This window comes from Microchirus variegatus (genome assembly GCF_963457635.1).
Source record: "Microchirus variegatus genome assembly, chromosome: 2".
In the NCBI taxonomy this organism is placed as follows: domain Eukaryota; kingdom Metazoa; phylum Chordata; class Actinopteri; order Pleuronectiformes; family Soleidae; genus Microchirus; species Microchirus variegatus.
In genome coordinates, this window is record NC_139803.1 from 32,629,160 (window position 1) to 32,656,322 (window position 27,163).

A 27,163-nucleotide genomic window follows, 5' to 3' on the forward strand; every position below is an offset into this window, starting at 1 on the left:
ATTCAAGAAATGAAAAAAAAAAAAAAAAAAGAAGAAGTAGCATCTGGCTGCATTTTAAAGTCAACGTTTTACATTAAATACCTTGTTACATTACAACACTGTAACAAAAAAAATCGAAATATCTCAGAAATATAACGAAGTGAATGTAAAGAAGAGGTTTCAGTGCTGCTCACTGACAGTTGAGTGTACCCTTTTTGTAAACACGGATATTTGGCGCCCTCTGTCGGTGACTTGGTGTATGTAACGTTTGGTTTTGACCCGGAAATACATCCATTCTCTCGGCCGCACGTGTGAAAGTAAGCAACTTCCCAGAACGGACCTGGTTTGGTGGTTTTATGCCGTGAAACTGTAAATAGAAAGAATATACAAGCTCCTGTCAACGACTTATTTTCGTATATGATCGCTAACTCGTAACGTTATACTGTGGTGACCCCTGCAGTCCAGCTTCGTCCGGTTCTGTGGTGTCAACAAAAACATGGGGAAGTCCAAGTCGAAAGGGAGCCACAAGAAGAAGAATCCCGGCAAGCTGTGGAAGACAAAGCGCAGGACTAAAGACCTGGACCAGATCCACACAGACCTGAAGGCTGAGACTGCGTCCAAGCTGCTGAACCAGGAGGTGGACTACGACGTGACAGGATGTGCACAGCACTACTGTTTACACTGCGCGTAAGTTTGGCCCTGGACACTGGACTACAGGATATATGGCACAGTTATGTGTAACAGCATTTAGGGACAATGTGCATTAATAAGCATTTGTGTAAATGTATCGAAAGTTAGCCGCAGACTTATTTTTAACCTGCAGACCCTGGATAGGAAATAAAAACATCAGGAAATATCAGATGTATTAGACACAAAAAACTGGTGATGAATACACAGAATAAAATACAATATTCAAACATCTAAACATATTTTAAGATGGAGACAGAACCAATAGTTTGGACAGGGAAATAACTTGTAATTGTTTATCAGGCATGTATGTGTGTGTGTCAGGTTTCGAATCACTGACCAGGGTTATTATAGTTAACGCAAACTAAAACAATAAAAAATAAAAACTAGAGTTTATAGTAAAACAACAACTAACTGAAACTGAATTGTGTTGTTTATAAAACTAAAAGTAATTTTTTCTCTGCTGGCAATTCTGAAAGGTTGTATTTGAGACACAATACTTATTATTATCAACTTTTTGAATCTTGCACCTAATACAAATAGCAAACCCACTCTAAAACTAATTAAAGATCCCAAACTATTATAACCACTGACCAACTGCTTGTTCCCTTTCTGTCTTGCAGGAGATATTTCGTGGACATGAAAGCCCTGAAGGAGCACTTTAAAACTAAAGTGCACAAAAAACGGTAAGGCACCGGAGAATCTGTTCATTCTGTGTGACATAAACAACACATGTCATGCATTAATCCAGTAGGGATTTTATCTGATGTAACACAGAACAACATTAAGGCATCTGTAGTGATTTTATGTTACACAGCTCACCTCTTTATTTTCTCCGTCCAGGCTGAAAGAGCTCAGAGAGGAACCCTACACCCAGGCGGAGGCAGACAGAGCAGCCGGGATGGGATCCTACATCGCTCCGAAGGCTGTTGAAGTGAAGACACAGCAGGTGGAGGAGGACATGGACTGACGAGCTGTGCACACAACATATTATGGACTGATTATCTCTGAGTCACGGAATACATATCCCCCGCTGTCACAGTCTTTTTGTGACGAGTCACGTTTCTTTCTCGGCCAGCTGTCATAAACTGGAACTGGCTGTGAAACTTCTGGGTATCACCAGAATCAGGGAAGCGTTACTTTACCTACACTGGGTGCTGCGACGCAAACAAATCACCTGTGTAAATAATAATTATCTATGTAACAGAGTAGATTTAGTCAGATTGCATCTGTACCACACACCACACAGTGGTTGGAGAGATGTTTTGAGGAGGTTCTGATGAAATAAATGTGCAACAAAATTGCTTTCACAAAAAATGATGATGTTTATTTTCTTCTTTCTTTACCCATTTAAAATGCTTGTTTTACCCTTTACTTTGTGAGAAGCATAGCAAAACATTTCAAGGGCAGATTTTTAATGAAATACAAATCTGGGGATGTAGGTTATGGCCTCAGGAAGAAACTATTTCATTGTTTTTTAGGGGGTGACACTGACACAGATTCAGGATATTTTAAAAATCACTTCATCAGTTTTTTTGCTGTCAACACCAAACAGTAAAACACAGTAAGTGGTTCACATAAATGACCAATCATTAAAATGAGATTTAAATGTGTGTCTTTTTGGCAAAACATAAATGAGCTGAGCTGTGACCTGTGATTACAAATTATTACATATTATCTCTGCAGGCATAAAAATCAACATTAAATAATATGTGAAGGAAAAACTGTTGAAGCATCTCATAAATGGTGTTACTTCATTTTAAGGTAGGAAACTTCAAATCAATGTGTCCAAGATGCACATTGACACATGTGCATCTTGTGCACATGTGTCAAGATGCACATTAGTGACTTACTCTTTTATAAGCAGCCTCCCCTTAAGGTCTATAAATAATGAATTCATTGTGAATTTCACATCCTAAAATCCTAAAGTGCAGTCCAGCAGAAACAACCTTCGCTATCACATGAAGAGTTAGAAAAAAGAAAAATACTTTTAATGAGACGCCTCTGGCAAGGAAACGTATAATTGAAGGTTGTTAGCAGCAGACATTCCTGGGATGAACAATACGACCCTGCCCCTTTAAATGTGACTCCTCAGCCAAGTTCTGACCACTGTCAAGCTCGAAATAGTGTATAACGAAAGTTATCCGGTCACGGTTTTCATAATAAAATGTGGGCTTTGAATGTGCCGTGTGTGCAATCCGGGTTATTTCAAAATCTCGTCAAAACTGGCAGGAAAACAGAAATGCTTCTGTAATACGGAACAAAACAAACAAAAATAATCACAAGTATTGTTTGTCACACCGGAAATGTCTCGTCATGTATATACAGCTACCAGAGGACGCTTTTATTTTGACACCAAAAACTTCACACATCCGGTTTTTGTCGCGTCTCTACTTCGCTAATTTGACGCGTATTAACCACATCCTGATGGCTCGAGACTGGATGTGGGAAATAAGAAATCTGTTACCCTCAGCCAATCTTCCACATCTGTCGCCAGCGATCGTAACGGCCGAAAAAAGACACGCGGTCCCGGCCAACCGACTGTACAACACCTCGGTACATCTCTGGGGACTTTAAATGAGGAAGTTTCCACTTACGGTACGGTGTTTTGTAGCTCTCTGGTTGTCACACACGACCACCATGTCCTCGTTTTAAATAGCCGCCGCGGTGGAGGATCGAGGATGGCCGCAGACGTGAATAACGGAATCCCCGAGGATGAGAAAAGAGTCTCCCCGCAGAATGGACACCAGACTCCGGGCTCCGGGCGGTGGGTGTACCGGGGCGTGTGGACCCTGCTGATGGTCGCTGCTGTGCCTCTTCTCGCCTTTGGGATCAAGTATTATCAGGACAGCCGGATCCTCAGGCGACACGTAAGACCCATATCTACAACAATGTTACACACATGCCCATAAATGCTTATTTATTTTACTATGAAAACAGCAAATGTGTAAAATGTACAGTATCATCCATAAACCCTGCGAAGTTTTAAGTGAATGTTCAGACTTTTATGATTGATGTAACATTGTTTGCAGTTTTTCCAGCACATACTGTGTTTTATTAGTTTTATTAGGGGATGTTGCTGTTGTGGCTCTGGCTTCCAGCTGTTTAAACCTCAACCTCCTGTGTAAATTCACACTTGTAATTAGGCCACAGAGGCTCTCTGAGTTGTTCCTGTGCCTCCTCCCCTTTGTACCTCCATTGTACACAGGCTTGTAAGCACGAATCTGTCTGAGAGAGAGGGAGAGAGAGAGAGGGTGGTCTGGGTCTGACTTTCACAAACACTTGCCAGGAATCTGTGGCCTCTGGGCTGATGTCTATCCAGACCAGGCCTGCCGAGGCTAAAGCAAAAATGCTTTAACTTACTCTCATGTGCTGTTGTCATCAGTAAAAGTTAAAAAAAAAATACACATCTGCAGCACTGATTATGTCTATATTTCCCTGTGTGTTTGTGTTGCAAGTTCCATGTTGTTGACTCCCTGCCCTCATTTTGCATTGAAAATCTGTGAAGTGTGAGAAATGACATGGAAAAATATCTCTCCAATTCGTTTCATCCCCCAACAGGAGGAAAGTGTTCGTAGTCTGGGCGCAGAGGGGCTCTTCCTCTTCTCCTCCCTAGACACCGATCATGACCTCTATCTCAGTCCAGAGGAGTTTAAACCTATTGCTGAGAAACTCACAGGTAAATCAATTTTTTTGTCTTTCTCTCTCTCTCAACTGTATGATTAAACATCAGATTCATTCTAATGTCTCCGGCCTCCTCACAGGCATTTCACCCCCTGTGGACGTTGAGGAAGAAGTGATCCATGACCCTTATGGAGAGACTCTGACACTGGCGGCCACAATGCAGCCTCTCCTGCTCAGCTCGATGACAAAAAGCAAGGATGGTTTCCTGGGGGTAAGACAAGACAAGACTGCATTTTGTTTTGTTTTAATTGGTATTTAGACATTAAATGAAATGAAACCCATCGCTCACAGGTCTCTCACAGCTCCCTGAGTGGCCTCCGATCGTGGAAAAGCCCAGTGGTGCCGTCCTCGTCCTTCTCTGCCAGCCAGTTCAGGGTCTTCCTGCCCCCGAAGAACAAGGCGGAAGTGGGCGACTCGTGGTGGCTGATTCCGAGCGAGCTCAACATTTTTACTGGATACCTGCCCAACAACCGTTACCACCCGCCCACCCCGAAAGGCAAAGAGGTATGCTCAGAAACGCACTCCTAATGTTTGAGGGTGAATTTCTTTCTGAAAACTCACAGCTGCTCCTCCTCTCCTCTCCTTTCACAGGTGCTCATCCACTCCCTGCTCAGTATGTTTCATCCTCGGCCCTTCGTCAAATCCCGTTTCGCTCCTCAGGGCACGGTCGCCTGCATCCGTGCCAGCAACGACTTTTACTACGACATTGTCTTCAGGTGAGGAAGAGACAACTAAAGTGATGCTTTTTCATCTCTTTGTTGAAGTTGTGTCTTTGCATTAGTCCTGACTTTTGTCCTGTAAATGTCAGGAATTAATTGGTTTAATAATTAAAATCAGCTCTGCTTGGAACCAGATATGTGAAATTTAAAATATGCTTGATTTTTAAATTTCAAACTCAAATGACCTGGTGAGTTGGGGGCCGGTCAAGTGTAAAAAAAGTCAAACTTTTTGAGAAAAAGCAACTGTTTAATAGCTGTGGGAGATAAGAGTTTACAGTTATGTCATGTATTGTATCAGGAATTTCAAAATAAAAGTGTTTGTTTTGGTACTGGAATGATATATAGTACACAATAAATGTATTTCTGATGTAAAATAAATCTCTACTTAAAAAAAGGTATACACAGAAATAACCAGACCTCTGTGATAGATTAAACAGAGTTTGTGACTGAACGACGTTGGGTCACTGAAATCGTTTGAAACTCACCTTCCTCTCCTCAGGATCCACGGCGAGTTCCAGCTGAACGACGTCCCAGACTTCCCCTTCTGGTTCACCCCGGGTCAGTTCACGGGGAACATCGTCCTCGCCAAAGACGCGTCTCACGTCCGCCACTTCCACCTCTACGTCCCTAACGACAGGTGAGGCATTTTAACTGTCCCGAATGCCGGTGCTGCTTTAATAAGCTCATTATGACGTGTCACTGCTGTGTCCCAGGTCTCTGAATGTTGACATGGAGTGGCTGTACGGCGCCAGCGAGAGCAGCAACATGGAGGTGGACATCGGATACCTGCCGCAGGTAACACAATGATGGTTATTTTATATCATACTTCCTGAAACAGACTGCATTTAATTGATTACCATTAGAGGTGGAAATGAATTAATTACATTACATTTACTCACTTTTGTGTACTTAAATTTGTAATTTTACATGTTTTTTTGTAAGTACTGTACTTTGTTACGTTTTGAGAACAGGTGAATGAATGATGAGGACAGATGAATGATGAGGACAGTCAGGTGAATGGTGAAGACAGATGAATGCATGATGAGGACATGTGAATGCATGATATGGACAGGTGAATGCATGATGAGGACAGACAGGTGAATGGTGAAGACAGGTGAATGGTGAAGACAGGTGAATGCATGATGAGGACAGACAGGTGAATAGTGAAGACAGGTGAATGCATGATGAGGACAGACAGGTGAATAGTGAAGACAGGTGAATGCATGATGAGGACATGTGAATGCATGATATGGACAGGTGAATGCATGATGAGGACAGACAGGTGAATGGTGAAGACAGGTGAATGCATGATGAGGACATGTGAATGCATGATATGGACAGGTGAATGCATGATGAGGACAAGTGAACGATGAGGACAGGTGAATGAATGATGAGGACAGACAGGTGAACGACGCAGACAGCTGAGTGATGAGGACAGGTGAATGAATGATGAGGACAGACAGGTGAACGATGAAAACAGGGGAATGAATGATGAGGACAGACGGGTAGGAATGGGGATAGACAGGTGAACGATGAGGAAAGATGAATGAATGATGAGGACAGACAGGTGAACGACGCGGACAGGTGAGTGATGAGGACAGGTGAATGAATGATGAGAACAGACAGGTGAATGAATGATGAGGACAGACGGGTGAATAAATGATGATGACAGACAGGTGAATGGCGAGGACAGGTGAATGAATGATGGTTACCATGCAGCAGGAACAGGTTAAGGGTTTCTAAATTATGTTTCTAATATACAGTACATCACCATAAAACTGACTTCAAAGTGTTTTCCTGTGTCCACAGTTAGAGCTGCAGTCCACAGGCCCGTCCACGCCGTCCATCATCGTGGACGAGGAGGGAAACATCATCGACAGCAGAGACGGCGGCGGCACTGAGCCGATCCAGTTTATCTTTGAAGACATCCACTGGACGTCGGAGATCAGTCGGCAGGAAGCTGCCCGACGTCTGGAGGTCACGCTCTACCCGTTCAAGAAGGTAAACGTCCACATCACTGATGTTTTTAAACTAAGAATCATCAGCACACCCAGTTGTCTCTCACTGTGCTTCCTCCCAGGTGCCTTACCTGAAGTTTTCAGAGGCCTTTGAGCGAGCCCAAGCGGAGAAGAAGCTGGTGCATTCCATACTGCTGTGGGGAGCCTTAGACGACCAGTCCTGCTGAGGTCAGATCATTAACACGTGATCAGAAAAGTGTGAATTTCAAATCATTCATGTTATGAAAAGTGTTGTTTTAAAGGCAAACTTTTACATTATTGTGTTTTTATGGCTTCTTAATCTTCCCCCGTCTCCCTCTGTGTCTGTAGGTTCGGGGCGAACTCTCCGGGAGACAGTCCTGGAAAGTTCGCCCGTCCTGGCCCTGCTCAACCAGAGCTTCGTCAGCAGCTGGTCTCTGGTCAAAGAGCTGGAGAACATGCAGGTGAGCAGTCATGAAAGACTGGGACAAATGTTTCTATCCTGCTTTAAGGTCAGCCATTCAATGTTTAACCTCTTCACTGTGAGCGTCTTCTTTTGTCAGTCTGACGAGCAGAACTCTGCGCTGAGCGAGAAGGTTCGCCTACATTTGGAGAATTACAACTTCCCTGTGGAGATGATGGTGGCTCTGCCAAATGGAACCATTGTGAGTAATCAAATAAAGCATAAAATCCTTGAATTAAATCCATCATATTAATTATATCTGCTACCGTACGGAGCCCCAGAGAGAAGTGTCTCTTTATTTATCTCGTGTGTGGTTTCAGGTCCACCACATCAACGCCAACCACTTCCTGGACTTGACAGCCATGAAGCCGGAGGAGGAAGGACCTGCTTTCAGCTTCTCTTCCGGATTCGAGGACCCGTCCACGTCCACTTACATCAACTTCCTGAAAGAGGGCTTGGAGAAAGCAAAGGAGTACCTGGCACAGTAAATTCAGAGAGACTAAACTCAGCATCAACAGCTGAGAAACATCTTTGACTTAACTCCTGTTTGGTCACGGTCACAAGTTTTATGATAGTATTTGTGTCGTGGCAAAGAGTTTGTATACTGCACTGTTATTTTAATGACACACAGAGCAGCGACAAGTGCGTTTTAAATGCACTCCGTCTGCTTGTAGCTGCTGATTAATGTCGGTATAAAATAGAGGCAAAAGGGTCTGCCAAGCTATTATTGAGCGTGTCCTGCTAAATATAAATCAGTAGTGCATCACAACACGGCAGAACGTTTGATAAATATCCTCTTAAATGCAATATTTAACAGCAGAGTGAAGCAGAGACGGCGCCTCCTCCAGTTGTGTGTTTTCGACAGTTTGTGAAGTCTTTGCCTGAAAGCTCCGCATGGGCCGGGTAACGTCTGATGTTCCTGTCGAGGGCCGCTGGAGGGGGACACGCTTTCTGACTCACGGGACAAAAGGCAGCAGGGATAAAAAACAAAACAGGACAGTGAAAAAAAAAGTATATAAATTCTGTTATTTTTGTGTACTTTTTAAGTTTGAAACCAAATGTTTTTGTTACATTGTGTGTTTGATTCTGAAGACGTGACCACACCAAAGAACCTTGTTTTGTAACATGTATGATCGCTGTTGAGCACAACGTTATTACTTCATACTGTATTTATGTAACTCAATGGAACCAAATTGTAATTTATCTTTTAAACTAAGAAAAAGTAGAGAACATCCTTTATGACCTATTATTTTTATAACACTTTAGATTAGGGAACATATATTCACCATTATCTAGGTGCTTACTAACATATAAAAGTACTACTACTACATACTAGCCCTTTATTAGTAATCATTAAGCACATATTAACATCTTATTCTACCTTTATTACGACATTGATTAAGATTTTTCCTAAATAAGGTGTTAATATGTGCTTAATATTTACTAATAAAGGGCTAGTATGCTACTTATATGCATGTTAGTAAGCACCTAGTTAATGATGAATATGTGTTCCCTAATCTAAAGTGTTACCAAATTTTTTAAGTTATTTAAGTCCTTGATGTAAAATGCTGGAAAACCTTGAAATAATGTCCTCAAATGTCAAAGATATACTTATATCCACAATCAAAGGAGTTGGTGATTCATTTAAAGTCAGTTAGAATCAATTAAAGGTCGCAATTCTAATGAGAATCAAACTCCCATCAACGAGTAATGTGTTTGGAATTCAGTTGATATAAACATGTTTCTTGTTGTTGTTGTTTTTTTAACAAATTAAATGGTAAATGTTCTGTCCCAACATTATTTTCACATTGTGCTGATATTTATTTAGTAATCTACAGTGTGACACTGTACAATTATTATTATTATTAGCGCATGTTACAGACACAGTTAAATAAATGGCAGCACTGCAGATGTTTTAAACAGCAGTGGTGTATGAGTCAAGTATATTAGGCATTAATGAGATTTTCAGGACTGACTGAAGAAGTACAAATGTGTCCCCCCCCCCCCTCAAATTCAAAAGCTTTTTGTGAAGCTTCCTGTTCTCAGTCTGTCTGTACACACGTGCAGTATTTCAATTTATTCATATGGCGATAAATGTGTGTTTGAACATGCAGAACCTATGTCCACGTCAGAAACAACAGCATCTCAAAGTAACCTATTCACATAAAGAGCAATGTGCATATTCTGAGATGTGTTAACTATTCAACCACACAAGAGAATCCAGTTTCCTCACAGTTAAGCTCTACACACACACTTCTTCAGTGTGGTTACTGAAACCACAGGAATGAGTCACTGTTCTCAGGTCAGTTCATGAGAATCCACAGCACTCCATCCCACCGACACGTCCAGTTTGATGTCACTGCTTAGTCTTTTTAAATAAATGGATGCTACCGTGAAATGTGTGCAGCAGCTGCTTTTTGTCTATTAGCTCAGCGATAAATGTCGTCTCGGTGAAGCTGATTGGCGGCGGCTTCTCAAGCGAAAGGAAAGCGAATCGTTCTGCCCCAGCTCAGCTCGCTCAGTTAAACGTCCACACCTCCAGCTCCATGATGCGGAAGTCGTCCGTCTCGGAGAGGCAGCAGTTGTTGAACGTGTAGCAGGGGCTGCTGCGGCCCAGGTACAGGTTCTCATCCACCCACAGGCCAAAGTGACCGCTGTAGGAAATACAGACAGACAAGGCAGAAAAAGTCACAATTACTTTACTGTTTTTAGTGTTGAATGTACTGTATTTTATTGTTGCATCTATCTATCTATCTATCTATCTATCTATCTATCTATCTATCTATCTATCTATCTATCTATCTATCTATCTATCTATCTATCTATCTATCTATCTATCTATCTATCTATCTATCTATCTATCTATCTATCTATCTATCTATCTATCTATCTATCTATCTATCTATCTATCTATCATTTGCAATTGTGAGCTGCGTGCAGGAGAAAAAGTGAAGAGGAATAATAATAAAAAAAAGACATTACCTGCCTCCACCAATGGCAAAGGAGTCCAAGTCTCCTTTAATGAAGAAAGAGTTTTCTCCTGTCCACCTGAAGCACTGTGAGACACACAAACACAACAAAGACACATCACAAATACTGCAAACATTTCACTTCTGATCTTAGTGATTTTACCAATTTATTTTTTGCCTTAATGTTGTGTGATCTTCAAAAAGCCTCTGGCGTTTTACAGCATAAATTAAGTTAAATATTCTTTAATAAACTTCAAATCTTAACAGAAACACAGTACAGAGCAGTGTAGGGCTTTTATTTTCTTTGAAGGAAGTGACTTTCGACTTTCTGGCAGTTTTATTTACTTTTTTCAATCCCAACTTTTTCTGTTCTGTTGTCGTAACGAGACGTGTGGAAATTAGTGAAAAAAATGTATATTTTTTTGGGGGTGAAGTGAAGTTAAATATGGCTTGAGATGCAGACTCACCTTGAAGCGAGGGTGCAACATGAAGAGAAAAGTCTCTCCTGTGCCATAAAATGTCTCACTGGGCCTCAGAGGATGAGAGAGGAAAGCCCCGAATATCTGACCAAAGATTAAAAAAAAGTCACAATTAATGAGGTGAAGTAAAAATAGAGGTTTCAGCAGACCTTTTCCTTTTAAGGATGTTTTGGGACACCTGTTAGTGGCATGAGTGATGTGTGTGCGCGCGTGTTTTTACCTCGTCGAGAGCGTCCTTTATGACGATAAGCACGGGAGAGTCCGTCCTGCTGAGTTTCCTGTAGAGAGACTTGAGGCTGGCGCCGTGACGGGACACGCTGTACGCCAGCTGCCAGGTGCGGCTGACGGTCCGAGCGGGAAGTTCCTTACATAACTGGGAGAAAAAATGAAATCATAGACACAGGAAACAGGACCATGTCAGGACACATGGACACTCAACAGAGATACCTACATGTACATTAATAATCTCTTGTACTCTGGATATAGAGCTAGATGCACTCGATTATTTATTAATGATCTATTGAGGGGAGTTACTTTCCCCTGAATTAAAAACAGACTGCACAAACTGACAATCTGACTGATAACCTCCCTCCAATATATGACTGTATATAACCTGCTGCTTTCGCACTTTTAGCACTGCAATGTATTATATTATTGCTATCTCACTGTTTGCATATTACATGTAGGCCGTTACCACATTCCCTTATTCTGTGTCTTGTACTTTCTTCTTCTCCCCTCACCCACATTCACACTGATGGTCAGTGTAGAGTCTCCACTCAAAACCTGATCTATCTATATGTTTTTGGACTGAGAGAGGCAGCAGTAGAATTCAGAGCAATCCATGCACACATGCAAAGAACATGCAAACTCAGAAAGGCGAGCCAATGACCTTCTTTGCTTCAAGAACACAACATGACTAAAGCAAAGTATGTTTTTGGCTATGTGTCGTGTGAGCAGCAGAAAGTACAGGACGTACACAAAGTAAAAAAAGTGGCTGCAGTCTCCCGGTTTTGTTGGATTAAACCAGTAAGAATATACTGAATAACAGTTTTTCAATCCATTCTTTTTCAATGGGAAAATAATGTAGTCTCAGCATATCAATTTTGTAAATTGTGTTCCAATTTTGAGGAAAATAGATGAGTGAACAGTGTGATGCTCTGATTGGTTGACGTCTGTCTGTGAACTCCCGGCTGCAAAACGTCAACGTGGCACCAGCCAAACCGCAAATCTCAAGGCTTAAAAGGGTGAGATTAGACTCTTATGGGGGAGTCACCACCAGTTACCACTTGGTTCAGGCCCAGTGAAGAAATAGTTAGATTTTAGTGCTGGAATGAGTGAATTCACACTAAAGGAAAGACTTCAGGCGACAGTACACAGAGTTAGTCGCTCACCTCTCTAACATGTGAGGCTTCCAGTATGAGGCTGTTCTCCATGATAACACCGAGTCCTTCAGGATCCCTGTCGATGACCAGGGTCGCCTTGTCCACGTTCTCTTCCATCAAAACCATCTGCAAAACAACGAAACACACATATAAGAATTGAGAAACATGTCTCAGCCTCTTCACTCACTGCTCTCCTGTCAAGACCACAACACCCACTCACCTCCCAGTCCTCCCCAGAGCCGCGGTGCCTCTGGAACACTTCCTCTTCCTCCTCCTCGTTCATGTCATCCTCCCTTTCCTCTTTGTCCTCGATCAGTACAAACTCCTCTTCTTCACGCTCTGCCTCCCCCTGCTCCTCCTCCTTTTCTCCCTCAAGAACACAGAGGTCTGGCCGACTGTGTGTCAGGTAGGCATACAGCTCATCAGCACTGCAGGGGGAGGAGGAGACTTTTTAGACACTTTTAATGTGCTGTTATGAACATTATTATTATTTTTATTATTTTTTTTATCTGAGAATTCTGACTCTTCTTTAATCTGACTTCTTACTTTAATCTGAAAATTCTGACTTTTTTTCTTTAATCTGAGAATTCTGACTTTAATCTGAGAAATCATGACATGATTGTCAGGATGATGTTAATGTTTCCATAATGGCGAGGAAAGAGTGGGCGTATGGGTTAATGAACAACAACAAAGGCTAATTTTCTTCGTCACAGCTGAGTCGGACAAGGGGTTCTTTATTTGACACTTTTATCTCCCTATTTTGTTCTTTCTTGAGCATTATATATAAAAACAGGACATAAATAACGACCAATTTTCAAGCACCGCATGTAGACAAATGTCATGGATAGAGGTTTTTAGACACAAGAAAACAGGTTTGGCATCATTTAAATGCACAAAAGCTGCAGCTAAACAAATACAGACTCACTCGATCTGTGTTTACCCAGAGTGCGTACTGTGCGTCAACAATACTACTAGCTTTATAAAAAAATTGTTATATATACATATGTAGAATTACCTTTCCTGTGAGAGGGCGAGCCAGGCGTCCCGTTGAGACGAGGCTTTGGTGGAGCCCAGGTGAGGTCCTTCTCCGAGCTGTTTCTTCCCTGCAGGCGACTGAACCCGCAGACGAACAAACATCAGCCTCCCAGCACCTGCTGATGATCTCTGAGGCTCTGGGACACAAAACACACACACATTGAGACACGCTGTAGAAAATAAAACCACAAAAATGACACAGACAGACTCGTATGTGCACCTGTGGTTTGACTCTTCACATGAAACTTCCCCTTGTCGTCCACGTGCTTCACTCCACTCGTCACCTCTTGACCGACACAGCAGAAGGAGGCGGCGCTGCTCAGCACGGCGACTCCCAGGCCGCCGACGGACGTCTCAGACAGCAGCTCCAGAAGGCTGCTGTCCAGCATGTGCTCGGCCTCTGCCATGTCTCTGCTCTCTGCCTCCTCACCACCACCACCACCACCACCACCATCTGCCGCCTCTCTGGTCTGATCCAGAGCCAGGCTGGACAAATCCGAGGAAGCTGCAGACACCAGAGTGGGAAGCGACTCCGCCTTGTGGCTCGGGAAAGCGGCAGCTCGGCTTTTGGTGGCTTTTAATTTCTGGAGGAATTTCTTTCCTTTTCTCCTAAAAAAGAAAACATAAATATGTGGATTGTCTCAATGAAATAAAATCATGGATGGCAATATATGATTATACTATATGAGTATATGTGTGTATGTATGTATATCTTATTTAATTTTTTTCATTAGTCAGTTTATTATCGTACAACATGATGTTACAATGTTGTATTGTATTGGTGTACATTGTTTTATACAGTATGCATACATGCAGTACATATACATTAATTAATTGTGTAATTATATGATATTGTAAATTGGGAGCAGGACCAAAAAAGCATTATGTTTCTGCCCGCTCCTTCTCTCTGATTTTGCAATCTGCAAACCATGCAATACCGCCCCCCTCATATTGCATGTTTGGTATTGCACATTTGGTAAATTGGTCACTCTAAATTGACTGTGAGAGTGAATGGTTGCTTGTTGTTTGAGGAGGATAAAGCAGTAAAAGATGGATTGGATTGCATGTGAGAAGAAAGTGACATTTTGCTGACCTCTGCTGGGAGGTGCTGAAGTGCACGTGTGAGATATCGGAGAAGAAGGCGACAGACGCCAGGCTGTCGACGGAGCACGACAGGAGATACTCCTCGCAGCCGTGCTCCTTCACCACCGCCAGCGTCTTACACGGGTCAAAGAAGATCTTTTTGGACGTGACCAACAGGATCCCGGACACGACGCCCTGCACAGAGACAGAAAACATCACCGTTAGCCAACTGATGTCTACACTGACAGTGAAGATCAAACACAAACATTCTTACTTCCCCACCTTACGGTCGGTTATGTAGCGGCAGAAGAGTTTGAGGTACGGCATGGCCTCTGGTCCCTCCCCCTGACAGCACTCGGGCGGGAGAGCCAATAAGCAGAGCTGTCCATCAGGCAAAGGAAACGCCTCCACGTCCTGACAACATCACACAGAATCAGTGTTTACAAATGTGTACATAGTAAATATAAAGTGATTATTACCTGTTTACTGAACAGTTTACAGTTATGTTCAATACACTTTCCCCACCAGAAACAATGAGGAAAAATTAGACAAACATTGTTCACTGTCCCTCAAATATTCCTATTCATTCTCATTCAGAGAAACTAATGCTGTAGCTAATATTGTGTCACCTTCTTGATTTCATGCACTTTGAGTTGCACCTGGTGTTAAATAGGTCAAACTCGTTTATTTTAAACTTTAAAGAGAAAAGAGAAATAACTGTGACTGCTGCTGCAGTACACATTTTTTTAAATGTTTTTATGAAACTCTGAGGTGTACAAAGGACAGTTTTCTTTTTACAGGCCTTTCATGCATCTGCATTGGTTTTACATTTTAAATGTGGGCCAGCTGAGTTTTTAAGTCATTAATGAGGTCAAAAAGACCAAGTTAATCGACACAAATGTGTCTAATCCTTAATGATATTGCAAAAATAATTAATTTTAGTCTTTAACTAAATCATGTAAACATTAAATCACAATTCTGATGTGAAATCTTACAAAAAGTTCTAAAATAAATGGACTAAAAACATAATGAAATGCTAAAATTGGACTTCAAACTTCAGAAAATGCACTTAATTCAATAAGTAAATATGAATGTTTCCATCTCCTTACCAGCAGTTTGTCATATTCTGCCTCAGGTGAGGGGGAGTGCGGCGGCGCAGCGGTGGCGTCCACACAGTCTCCGTCCGTCTCTCTGGGGCCAGAGTCTGGGTTCTGCTGCTGCTGCGACGCTCCCCGACTGCTCGAGGTGCTTCTTCCCTTCGGCACGAGCAGCTGCTTCAGAATGGAGGCCATGATAAGAATAGCTCTGACATTGAAATAGATACACTTTGGTGATAGGAGTGACTACTTCCTGTTTCTGCATCAGAGCCTGCATCTCCCCCACTTCTCTGTTTGTTGTCACATCTGAGCTCTAAATGAGGGTTGTGTGGCCGAGGGGGTTAAAAGCTGCTAGAATAGAACACTTCAGTACATTAAACTACAGCAACAGAGAGTATATTCTGTGTCATGGGTCTCACAAAACTGGTTGAGGGACTGTGTGCTTGTAATTCAATTGGAAAATTAAACAAACTTCCCTTTAAACCCTTCAAATGTAGGTCAGATGTCAGATGCCACCATGTTGACTTTTACCTCTCTCGAAATGAGGGCAGCAGAGGATGAAGTTGAAGGGCTGTGACCCGTTTTGCCGTCTCCAGCAGACGATGAGTCAGTGCTGTGGAACTGAGAGGAGACGCTGAACACTGTGTCCCCATGGAGACCCTGAAACACACACATAAGACACAACAGTGACTTATTATTACCGCATTTTTGCTTTAATAAGTCACTGATTCAATAAAGAGGAGCTTTCTATACGGCACAGATCAGTGCCATAGGTGCACGCTTGGTAAATTGCAGTGGGAACAATACACAACTCCTTATATGGACATGTTGGGGGTCATATCGTCATCTATAATTCTTTTTTCTCTTCTTACTTACATCGCATAATAGAAATAATTGTGCAAAAGTCACAAAATAGACAGTTTTTCCGTTTAAATTAAAATAAAAAAGTGTTTTTTTTTTTTTTTACTTTTGCTCAGGTGCTGAAAAGAAGGATATAAGACATTCTATACTGCACATTCTTATCACCTCTGTAAATAGTTTTAACATAGTAATGGGGAGAAAAGCAGCAAGTTTGTCCACCGAGCTGAATATTTCAATTATAGTAGGAAAGAATTATCGGCTCTATGACATTTTGTTGACCAACAGACGGAACCATTGACCTTAATCAGATTACCGGCGCCTGACAGATTAGGTGAACACCGAAAAACTGTGTGTTTCTGTGTTGCTGTCAACATTTGTGCTGTTGCATTTCTCGGCGTGAATAGTCATGTCAACAAATGTCAACATAACATTATCTTTCAAAAACACAACACTAAAAAGATGCAAAAAACGTTGATGTGCAGCGGGAAAAAAAACGACACAACAAGCTATGACAAGCACCGTTTAATCTCGGTCCGAAACCATTGCTCGATTACTTAATGAATCGTCAACATGTGTGTGAGTGTTTTCTCAAAAATTAAAACTGGTTTCCAGTGATTTTGCAGCTTCTTAAATGTGAACATTGTCTGCTTTCTTTGGTCCACATAACTAAGAAATCATAAAATCTTCATCTTTTTGGTTCGTGGAGAAAACAAGACATTTGAGAACGTCCTCATTTCCAGGTTTGACAAACACTGATCAATTTTTTTCAACATTTAATGGACCAAGTTTCATCTAATGAACTGAATCACACACGTTCATCTGAAGCTTTGTGGTTTGAATAAAAGTACTGCATTCAGGTAAAATAAGCTTTTATTTACCATTTATATTTGGATTTATACTACTTTCCTTTCCCGTTATGAGCCAAGTGGTAACAACCAGTAACACTTATACACACTGAGCTGTAGTAAATGTTCATAAAAGAAATAAATAGGCAGGTGGGGAGAAGAAAAGGAGAGAAACGAAGGACGCGGTGTTGTAAATTATTAAGCAGAGCGCAAACAAAGCCCACTGATAACACACACTTTCCAGATTCATGACAATATAAAACAACAAAAAGCATTCATTTATGATTAACCTCGAGCATAAATGTGACAAAAATACCTCGGGGTAAATGTGCGAGGGTACGTTCCTCCTGCTGTATTTGGTGAAGAGGCTCTGGAGCAGACGCTGTTTCCCCATGGTGCGCAGCGACTCTGAACCTTGAACGCTCTTTATCGCGCTCATCATTGACCATAAACTGCACTGACATAACTAATCAGATGATATAATGGAGATGGAGCAGTAAAGCCAGCACTTCACTTGCCATCGCTGCCCGCAAAGTAAAAAAACTGTTCGAGAAACATGTGACTCACCCTGTTGCTCACGCTGTCATCTGACATCGGTCCTTGCTTCACTGCAGTGTTGTTCACATCCCATGAGGTCCCTGTGTGTTATAGAAGGACACATGTTCAGTCAACACCCCGTGACAAAGCAGCCACAGCACTTCCTGAGTACAAGGAAGCAGTGTGTCAACACCGCACCATATCTATATCACTCACTGGTCATTTTATTATATTATTATTAATAAATGACAAAACTAATAAAGTGGCAGGAATCCTCTGCTGCTGCTGTAGCTCATCTGCTCAAGGTTTATATTTTCTACAGTGTTTATTGTTTGTTTATGGTCTATTACATGTTTGTATGCTTTATTTGTTTCATTTATTTGTCTCTGATGTACAGCACTTTGTTTCAGCTGTTGTTGTTTTTAAAATGCTTTATAAATAAAGTTGGATTGAATTGGAAGGTTCTTTGTATTGTGCAAAAGTCGGTTCTATACTAGTAGGTATTCAAAGGGATTATTTATTTAGTTTTTTCTTTTTAAAAACAGTTAGCTTTAATTAGTTTTAAGTAGGTTTGGTTGTTGCTGGTTTTTGTAAATGCTTAGTTTATATTAGTTTGAGTTTTTCATAGAGTTATTTGGGTTTTGTATGGCGTGTTTGCTATCGGTGCAAGATCATGTAAAATGTATTTAGGACACATGAACAATCATCTTTGAATCAAATATAACAGTCTACAAGAAAATGTGCATCATAGTGCTGAGGTTGGATGCAGTTGGTGTGAAGGGTAAAAAATCAAATAGCCAACAGACACCGAACATAACAACATAAATAATAAATAACCCTAATGAGAAAACATCGGTTTGTGAGCCGGGAGTCTCTGGAGCTCGATCTGAGGAAAAACATGAGCAAAATTAAGAAACCCAATGAAAGACTACAGGTTTGATTCACTTAGATGAACCAACTCAACCCAATTAACTACATACGGTATGTCACAGATCGTAAACAAAAACAGATTAAAAACATTACATTATGAATGAAAATAAAACCTTCATATCTACCCAAAAGGATTATATATGAAATTAATTTACAAAGATTAAAGAAACTAAGCACATTTTCACTACAGTTTTAGTTCATTTTTTTCACAAAAATAATACATTTTCTTGTTATTTCATTAGTTTTCGTTAATGATAATAATCTTGATTGTTAGTTACTGTTGCCTTTCTATCATCTGGAACAACGCCTCACTGGCTATTTTCTCTTTTTCTGCCCTAGAAATGATTGTATGATAAAATCCCCAGTGTTCAAATTCACTTAAATCATCAATATTGTGATGCTTGGTTTGAGCCTAAATGCATTCAGTTTGATATTTGCATTAACAATAAGTGGAACAGGTTGTACAGTTGGCTGGTGAGTGTAGAAGCATCTATATCTTCCAGCCCTTATCTTTACACAGAGACATCAAACTCTGCCTGCGTACCTTGCAGGTAGTACTGCCGCAGCTTGGGGTTCCTGATGTGGGGGATGTGGTTCAGAGGTCGGCCCACGTCGTGCTGGTGCTGGCTCTGACTGACGCCGGCTGTCGGCTCCTGCACGACTCGGCCCTGAGGCTGAGTCTCCCAGGGCCGCTTAGCGAACTGCGGAGGCTGAGAGACGCCTGGAGGAAGCTTCGAGCCCAGCCTGAAAGACAACGTGAGAAGTGTTTTTCTATGAAGAAACCTGTGGTGTCTGATTCAGATTTTCTGTCAATAATAATAATAATCAGTTTATTCCTTCAAAAACAGACAGCGGGGACCTGAGGATTTACTGTTTAGCACATTTTTGAAAACAGCACAGTCTGATCAGAGTTATTCATGGGGGAGTGGGAGGTGTTTTTACGTGATGTGCTGAGGAAGTGTGTGTCCCTGGCAGGACGCTGTAGCTCTGTGGACGAATGCTGCCAGTGAAAACGAGTCTTCTGTGTAATGTCTTGACATCTTAAAATAAAAGATTCCTTCCTGGAATCCACGCATTCAAAGAACCTGACCTGCTCTTGACGTTGCCAAAGTAGCCGATCCTGACTTTGTCCCTCTTGTTCTCGTGGTTCACGGCCCCTAAAGCCTCTGGCCTCCTCACAGACTGAGCCATTTTCTGTCGTCGTTAGTGTGAAGCTGGCAGCAGTGGCAGACACAGAGGGGCGAGGCGCTCAGCTGGCATCCTTCCTCCTCCTTTTATTCCCCATGCCTTTTTCCCTTGTCCCAGTTTAGAGCACCTACACAGGGGAGAAAGTCATGAAGTACTAGTGGCCGATTGTATAAATCAACAGCCAGGGGGAGGGAGGGAGGGAGAGAAAAGGGGTTGGTAAAAGCTTTACTGTACCTGCAGCAACATGACCCCAAACACAAGTGAGCCGGACACTCAGCAGCGTAATGGAGTAGGCTTTCTGTTTCAATCAATTCTGTCAGTCAGTGAATATAAATGCGGGGGCAAATGGAGTACATTCTGCCCTCCTGGACAGTTTCACATTCCATATTTCCCTTTGTGCACACTTAAGTTAAAGGGCTTTATCCTGACAGGTTTAGAGAAACAAAAACTCTTGAGAACTGAGAATGGGGTCAATATTTGCAAGTGAAAACTTGAGCAAAATACCACATTTGACCCATTTTTACTCATAAAACTTGACAGAAACACAGTTAACAGTAGGGCTTTTATTTTCTTTAAAGGAAGTGACTTTGACGTTGACTTTTTGTCCATTTTGATAATTTTTTTCAGGCCCAACTTTCTCTGTGATCAAATAGCACATTTATCTCTGGAAATCAGTAAAAATCTGTATATATTTTTTGGATGAAGTGGCCCTATGAATGCAAATGTGAGGTGTAGATTGGAGAGACAATAAGTGATGTTCAGTGCATGCATATTTAAGGGAAGCAATTGTGTGTTATTATAAAAACTGATATATCGGCCATAAAAACAAACACTTTGTGTGTATGAGGCATCAACAAATCTGTTAAATATGAACGAACATGAAAGAGACACTTTACTTCCTTACTTTGTAAACATGACCATAAACTGTGACATAGGAAGTTGAATAAAGGCTCATTTCTGCTCCAGAGGAGAGTGAGGACTCCTGTCATCTTTGAATGAACAACAGGATTAGCTTTAGCTTCGCCCTGAATCTTTTCACTGCAACATCACTCAAGTCATATTAGCTTCAAACATGACAACAGTCTGCCTCTCCTCCTGCTAATGAAGCTAACATAGCTACACTCGACATTACGGAGAGAAGAAAAAATCGAGATAACGGCTATGGCAGGCAAAACGAATATTACATCAGAGGCGAGCAAGAAACGATGAAATAAAATGAACAGGAACAGCAGAGGCAAACGGGCGGAGCAGTGTCTTTACTGACCTGTGTCCTGTCCAGGGATGGGGATGGAGATGGAGATGGGTGGCGCTCACATGGACGCATCTTGTTGCAGTGTTATGATATCACTGCAGACAACAGCCGTCGGCGCCGACGCGTCAACTGGAAAGATAGTTCCTGTCCAGGCGGGACGGGTTGGGGACGTTCAGCGAAGGCGGAAGTAGGTGGGAGGAAACAATCTTGTGGCCAAGTCAAGATGTTCATACCATAGATTCATACAGGGTGAAGTCGTCGTTGTTGACCTCCACCTCTAGGGGGAGCTCTCGAACAGGCTGCGATAAAGTGATGTCACCATGCTCCGGCCAATCACGTCACAGTAAGGAGAGACACAGGTTTCCGGCCTGATAAACGACAACATAGCTGAAAGACGAAGAGGAGAACTCACAAAGAATACGACACTGAGGCGTTTCCGTGAGTCTTCATCTTGTGTTAGTTTATCTCTTGCGATTTTTAAGTGTATTTCGTCCAAAATACGTGAAACAAGTGTGTAAAATGGCGTTGTAGGGTTGAGGGTCACGCCGGGGGCCGTTGTCCCGGTGCTGCTAAAGCTAATTTACGCTACCTGTGTGTGTTTGATGTCCGTAGCAACCGGTTAAAGATGCGCAGAGAGACGCTGTTCACACATCACACAACTGTGAAATATTGCCGAGCCTTTACCTTTATCTGTCATGTACGGTAACATTTGACAAGAGTAGCGTGTAACAGTGGATTGAACCTAGCTGTAGTTAGCTTTGTTAGTTAGCACAGGTTCACCTACTCACGATTATATTTGTGTCACTATAGTGATCTTTTATCGCTGTAGTTTGCAATGTATAACAACAAGATCGTAAGATTTTTTTTCCCCAATACGTATTAAATATTTTAAATTTGAATTAAGCCAGGAACGTTACAGTATGCACATATTTGCTCTTGCCACAATTGTGAATTGGGTTGCTGTAGTTCTGTAAACATGAGCCCCCATATAAAAGATCTGAGAAACTATGTAATAAAACGTATGTAAAAGCTGTGCCAAATCGTATTTACTAATCTCTTGTGGAGTCAAAGAAACCCACGTATACAGACATTGTAAACAGAAGGCCATTCATTATGTCAGAGGCTGTTTGACCACATGCATTGTTTTAGCAAATGACAGTAAATGAATACTCGACCATTTCATCAGTTGTCTTTTACTTCTCATTTTGTAGTGATGTATTCAGTTGCCTTGTTTGTTTCTTTGGACAGCTGCTCTATGTAATCACCAAATAATATCCCAAGAGTTGACATGGAATCTGTTTGCTGATCTGCTCCATCTTAAGCCACTCTTTGCACCAAACACTGGTGTGCGTCTATCACAGTGAATGAGATTGACCTGCTATCGTTATGGACACGGAAACTGTAAGTATTTTTGGCTTCTATGAGTGTCGCTGGCTAACTTAAAAGACAACAACAACAAAAAAATATATATATACAAACATATATATTAATTCCATGTTTGAATTTATATTTAAATATTGCTGAGACTGATCGTGTTTTATGTTTTGCAGGAAGTAATTCCCATCTGGCAGAATAAGCCTCATGGATCCACACGTAGTGTTGTTAGAAGAATAGGATCTACTCTCCCACTCAAACCTCCACAAAGGGCATGTTTTCAGGTACATATCAAATCCAGTGTAACTTAATCGGCTCTGTGAACATGTTTTAGCATTGTGTCCTTGTGTTACAGGAACTACCAGGTCTACCTTCTCTGCGACCAATGGATGGCCCCATTGTTCCTACCTTGGCAGATATTGCCTGGATTGCTGCAGATGAAGAGGAAACGTATGCCAGAGTGCGGTAAGTGTGTCGTTATTATTATTTTAGATTATTCTGTCCAGTTTTTGCTATTACAGTTCTATTCGGGACCCAGTGGTTAATCTCTGTGGTAAACTTTGCAGCTGTAATTAATGGTGAAGACCAGTATAAACTTAATAAAGACAGGATTATTAAGTTATCGAGTGTTGGCACTCGGTGTAGAATAGTGATGTGACTTTTTCTGCACAGTAAAACCTCAGTTTGTTGTCATAAATGCTCGATGACACTGATTTCACACCCAATGTTTCCAGGAGTGACACCCGTCCTCTGAAACACGAATGGAGGCCGACACCCCTGCTGGTTCTCCACAGGAACTCGTCTGTTCCCAATTTCCGCCGTGAAGGCAAAAGGATGGAGGGACTCAGGAAGCCTGGGGTCACGGCGCTGAATCGCACGACGGCCCTGCAGGACGAGCTCAGCAGACTCCGTGCACAGATTGCCAAGATTGTGTCAAATGACACCGGTAAGTAGTAAAAAGTACTATGTTAACTGTAGATGTTTATTTTTAAACTTTGATAGTGGTAAAATAACAGGGACATAAGAACTGGTAACACATCTACCTAGCTTTTTACATTCCTACTAAAGCATAAGACTCTGGATCATGTGGATTCTAAATCGCTTTATTGTGGCACACAGGGTTTTTACATCAGAGTTAATGTTTTCATGTGATGGTGATTGTTTTTTTGCCAGGTCAGCAGCTTAATTCTCTGAAAGCACTTTAGTACTGAGATGTCTTGGCATCAATTTGTAGGTCAATGACAAAAGGATCATTTTTGCCGAGTATTATTAATTGAATGTTTCAACATAGATGCCCTAAGCAAATGTCGGATGAATTGCACTGATTTGAAGACTACTTTTCTGTTAAGAGCGACAGTAAACGACAGTAATCAACAGTAGGGTACCCCATACTTGCGCTCTGAATTCACTTTCCTCTCAACCTATTTGTCTCCTCTGCTTCACTTTTTTCTTTCAGGCTCCAACCCACTGACCCCTGATCTCCTTTCCCCCGATGACACAAGTATGACTTTCTCCATGGCGCCTTTTGAGACAGCGCCCTACCAGCCAGCTGCCACCGCTGCTGCTTCCTTTGTCATCAGTGACGTCACGGAGGAGGAGGAGGAGGAAAAAGAAGAGGAGCTGGCGGAGGAAGATAAAGATGTTGTTTCTATGGTGTCAGAGCTGGCCCCTGACCCTCTGCCGCCCATTTCAATGACCGCCTCTGCAACGTTTGACCTGGACAGGCCCAGCATGGACTTCCGGGAAGCGGAGGAAGATACAGTGTCACTGTCGAAGTCCACCAGCTTTGCTGATGTGATGGACATCCTGAAGGACATGAACCGCATGAAGATGAGCAAAGACAGGTGAGGGTTTGCCATTGGGTCAGACGAGTAAAAACGTCCATGTAATGTGTTTAGAACTGGTGCCAATGCTTGATTATGGGACTTTGTTAGTTAAGTTTAGAGCTGCAACTAATGATTATTTTCATAATGTGTTAATCTGTTGATTATTTTCACGATTAATCGAGTAATCTTTTGGTCCATAAAATGTCAGAAAGCGTTAAAAAATGTTCTTCAGTGTTGGAATTGATGATGTCTTATTTTGTCCACAACTTAAAGTTTTTGAATTTTAATCATTTCTTTGTTATCTGGATGAAAGGAACAAAGAAAATATTCACAATCATCAATCATGGAAAACGCTTCAAACCGATTAATCGATTATCAAAATAGTTGACGATCAATTTATCAAGTAATTGTTTTAGCTCTAGTTAAGTTAAGCTAACCCAGCTCTAACTGCATGTACAAAAGTGGGTTAGGGTTAGGGGTTAAAAATACATTGGCATATTCTTCTAAATGGTACAATAGTTCTAAGAAAATATGTTTATATCTGCATATGGAATTAGAGTGTCCGATATCCCCAAATCTGCATGTGGGATGAAACTGGACAACCTTTTGAAAATCCACCCACACACAGGGAGAACATGCAGAAAGGCCCTTGTTGTCATACTGGAGTTATTATATTCAAGATATTGTTGTTGTTGATGCTGAACATTTCCATTGCTTGTCAATGCAGATACAACAGAGGCTGTACGTCCCTGAGAGAAGAGGACTCTGCCTCTCTCATTTCAGAGGCTTTGAGGAAAAAGTTTGTGTTGAAGGAAGAAGATACTGCTGCTGTGAATTGGAAGTAGACCAATCACCACCCAAACCTGCTGTTCAATGTAAGTCAGGACAGACAAATACAGTTTTTGTATTGCTTTTACATCTTTTTCTAACCGTTTGTGTAATTGTTCTTATGTAATTAAGGATCATTTTATTTCCATTACCAAACATGTTTAGCTGACTTGTTGGTTCTTAGTGGTCTTTCTGCTCCCCCCCCCCCCCTCTTCTCTGTTGTTTTTTTAGGCCTTTGCCTGTGGAGAATATACCCATGGATCTACAAACTTTGCTCCTCAATATCAAGGCAATAGTTGTTTCTCAGAGGTAAAAACATACAAACAAACAAAAAAAGGCTCCCGCTCCCAGACGTTTACGAACAAACGTGATCACTCGCAGTGCAGCGCCAGTGGAAACAGATGGCCGATTGCTCTAAAAACAAGAATCAGTTTCTGCACTGTAGTGTATTCAACTCTGGGAAAAGAAAATGTTCAAAATTATTTTCATATTTTCAATAATGACAGTAAGACAGTCCATGCTCAACGTTTTGAACATTAGGAACATTTGATCCACCCTGCTATGAAAAGTTATCTTTTGAATTTTTCCATAGAACATATGTTTTAGTTGTTTTTTTTCAGAAGTGTAAAAACAGTTCTCAGTCATACTTGAAGATCATTTTTAGTTTTTTCAGATGAAACTGATTTAGTGCACACACAGAGATGTAGTGAAGCTTGTCAGTTGCGTGTGTGTGAATCGTACATTCATATCTGTGCTGTTAATATTTATAGCATGACGGTATGGAGACTGCAGATGCATCATGTTTGTATGTACGTTACCTCGCTCCACTGCACCTCTTATGCCTGTCCACTTTTTTTTTTGAGAAACGCCTAAAAAGAAGTGGTCATCACTGAGCCACAGGGCAGTGGTTTTGTTGTTGTTTTTTAAATTTAAACCTGAACTGAAATACGGACACAGATGCAAGACTGAACTTTGTCGTGTGTAAAATCAAAAAAGGATGTGCGTGTTTGCGTGACAAGTGCATTCATCCTTCAGTGAGGACTAAACTATAGTGTGTGTGTTAAAATGAATATTGTTGATGTTCTACCACAGATCTGTGGCCTGTTCCGATGCCTGGTTTTATTCCCTTATGAGCTCAAAAGTGCCATAGGTTTGTTTTACTTAGTCTGCCTTCTGTTTTTGCTGAATGTGCCCTCTGTCCAAGGTTATTATAGTTTTAGGATTTTTCATTAGTTTTCTGTTTTTTATTTAGTTTTTACTTTGTTTTTGAAATGAGTTGGTTTTAATTCGTTTTTAAAAGCGGGTTTGCTAGTGTTTATAAGTTTTTAGTTAGTGTTAGTGTTTGTAGTATTGGGTATAGATGCAAGATTCAAAAAGGTCATAATGAGCGTTGTGTGTCCTAAAAAAAGAACAGCAAAATATGCCATTTTAAAAGTTTATGAGGACAAATAAACAACCATCCCTGAATCAAATATAACAGTCTACAAGAAAGTAGCAAAATGTGCATCATATTGCTGATGTTGGATGCAGTTGGTGTGAAAGGTAAAAAATCAAATAGCCAACAGACTAAAGACACATAAATAAGAATAATATCAATAATAAATAACCCTCATTCCCGCATTCATTCATTCATATTATGTTATTTGACTCCAGATGTGGAAAGAAAGGCTGATTTCTTTTCCATTTTTTCCACTCCTGCGTGGCTTATGTTTGATTACATTGCCATTTTAAAAATTGTGACAATGAAAATTCAGTTATTATAAAACAATGCATTTGTATGTAACTCTTAGGTCTGAAGTGACCTTTGGCCCCTGTAAATCTTCACATTATCAAATCTGGCCCTCGTCAAAAAAAAGTTAGGACACCCCTGACCTGGATGAACAGACTCAACCCAATGAAGTACATAACAAATATTTTTAACTTGCATAGCCTTATGTCCCACATTGTACATTTATTATCAATGAATGTA

At 41.3% G+C, this 27,163-nt stretch overlaps 4 protein-coding genes across 7 annotated transcripts; 3 read left to right on the forward strand and 1 right to left on the reverse strand.

Annotated features, from left to right (window-relative positions):
* The first annotated feature begins 245 nt into the window (after positions 1-245).
* On the forward strand, positions 246-1,967 carry znf593 (zinc finger protein 593). 3 transcript variants are annotated; one of them, XM_083910130.1, is made up of 4 exons: positions 246-296; positions 440-666; positions 1,290-1,352; positions 1,510-1,967. In XM_083910130.1, exons 2-4 carry the CDS (start codon positions 476-478, stop codon positions 1,634-1,636), a joined length of 381 nt encoding a protein of 126 aa, XP_083766256.1. In that variant the 5' UTR covers positions 246-296; positions 440-475; the 3' UTR covers positions 1,637-1,967. The 3 variants fall into 3 exon arrangements, with proteins under 3 accessions (XP_083766256.1, XP_083766257.1, XP_083766255.1); XM_083910131.1 differs by having other exon boundaries at positions 268-348; XM_083910129.1 differs by lacking the exon at positions 246-296 and having other exon boundaries at positions 304-666.
* Positions 1,968-3,152: 1,185 nt separating this feature from the next.
* Positions 3,153-8,735, forward strand: selenon (selenoprotein N). The gene is made up of 12 exons (XM_083903592.1): positions 3,153-3,536; positions 4,228-4,345; positions 4,431-4,561; positions 4,642-4,854; positions 4,942-5,066; positions 5,569-5,706; positions 5,783-5,864; positions 6,879-7,070; positions 7,150-7,255; positions 7,397-7,509; positions 7,609-7,710; positions 7,829-8,735. Exons 1-12 carry the CDS (start codon positions 3,348-3,350, stop codon positions 7,994-7,996), a joined length of 1,677 nt encoding a protein of 558 aa, XP_083759718.1. The 5' UTR covers positions 3,153-3,347; the 3' UTR covers positions 7,997-8,735.
* Positions 8,736-9,452: 717 nt separating this feature from the next.
* On the reverse strand, positions 9,453-21,238 carry LOC310941442 (nuclear receptor coactivator 7; the record flags this gene model as incomplete). The annotated part of the gene is made up of 16 exons (XM_083906619.1): positions 9,453-10,162; positions 10,491-10,564; positions 10,945-11,040; positions 11,177-11,329; positions 12,348-12,464; positions 12,559-12,766; positions 13,354-13,510; positions 13,594-13,982; positions 14,467-14,651; positions 14,739-14,870; positions 15,566-15,781; positions 16,085-16,213; positions 17,827-17,897; positions 19,271-19,470; positions 19,817-19,920; positions 21,179-21,238. 16 exons carry the CDS (start codon positions 21,236-21,238, stop codon positions 10,027-10,029), a joined length of 2,427 nt encoding a protein of 808 aa, XP_083762745.1. The 3' UTR covers positions 9,453-10,026.
* A 277-nt stretch (positions 21,239-21,515) lies between these two features.
* Positions 21,516-25,550, forward strand: mtfr1l (mitochondrial fission regulator 1-like). Of its 2 annotated transcripts, none has more exons than XM_083902631.1 (8): positions 21,516-21,621; positions 22,415-22,567; positions 22,717-22,824; positions 22,896-23,005; positions 23,275-23,486; positions 23,997-24,384; positions 25,094-25,241; positions 25,426-25,550. In XM_083902631.1, exons 2-7 carry the CDS (start codon positions 22,553-22,555, stop codon positions 25,209-25,211), a joined length of 951 nt encoding a protein of 316 aa, XP_083758757.1. In that variant the 5' UTR covers positions 21,516-21,621; positions 22,415-22,552; the 3' UTR covers positions 25,212-25,241; positions 25,426-25,550. The 2 variants fall into 2 exon arrangements, with proteins under 2 accessions (XP_083758757.1, XP_083758758.1); XM_083902632.1 differs by having other exon boundaries at positions 21,516-21,604.
* The last annotated feature ends 1,613 nt before the right edge of the window (positions 25,551-27,163 follow it).

Bases quoted from the DNA above. Each gene is read 5' to 3' on its own strand.
- znf593 (XM_083910130.1), top strand. From the start codon at position 476: ATGGGGAAGTCCAAGTCGAAAGGGAGCCACAAGAAGAAGAATCCCGGC. The intron at 667-1,289 runs GTAAGTTTGGCC...TCTGTCTTGCAG, and splicing joins CACTACTGTTTACACTGCGC to GAGATATTTCGTGGACATGA. The intron at 1,353-1,509 runs GTAAGGCACCGG...TTCTCCGTCCAG, and splicing joins ACTAAAGTGCACAAAAAACG to GCTGAAAGAGCTCAGAGAGG.
- mtfr1l (XM_083902631.1), top strand. The intron at 23,006-23,274 runs GTAAGTGTGTCG...CAATGTTTCCAG, and splicing joins GAAACGTATGCCAGAGTGCG to GAGTGACACCCGTCCTCTGA. The intron at 23,487-23,996 runs GTAAGTAGTAAA...TTTTTCTTTCAG, and splicing joins GATTGTGTCAAATGACACCG to GCTCCAACCCACTGACCCCT.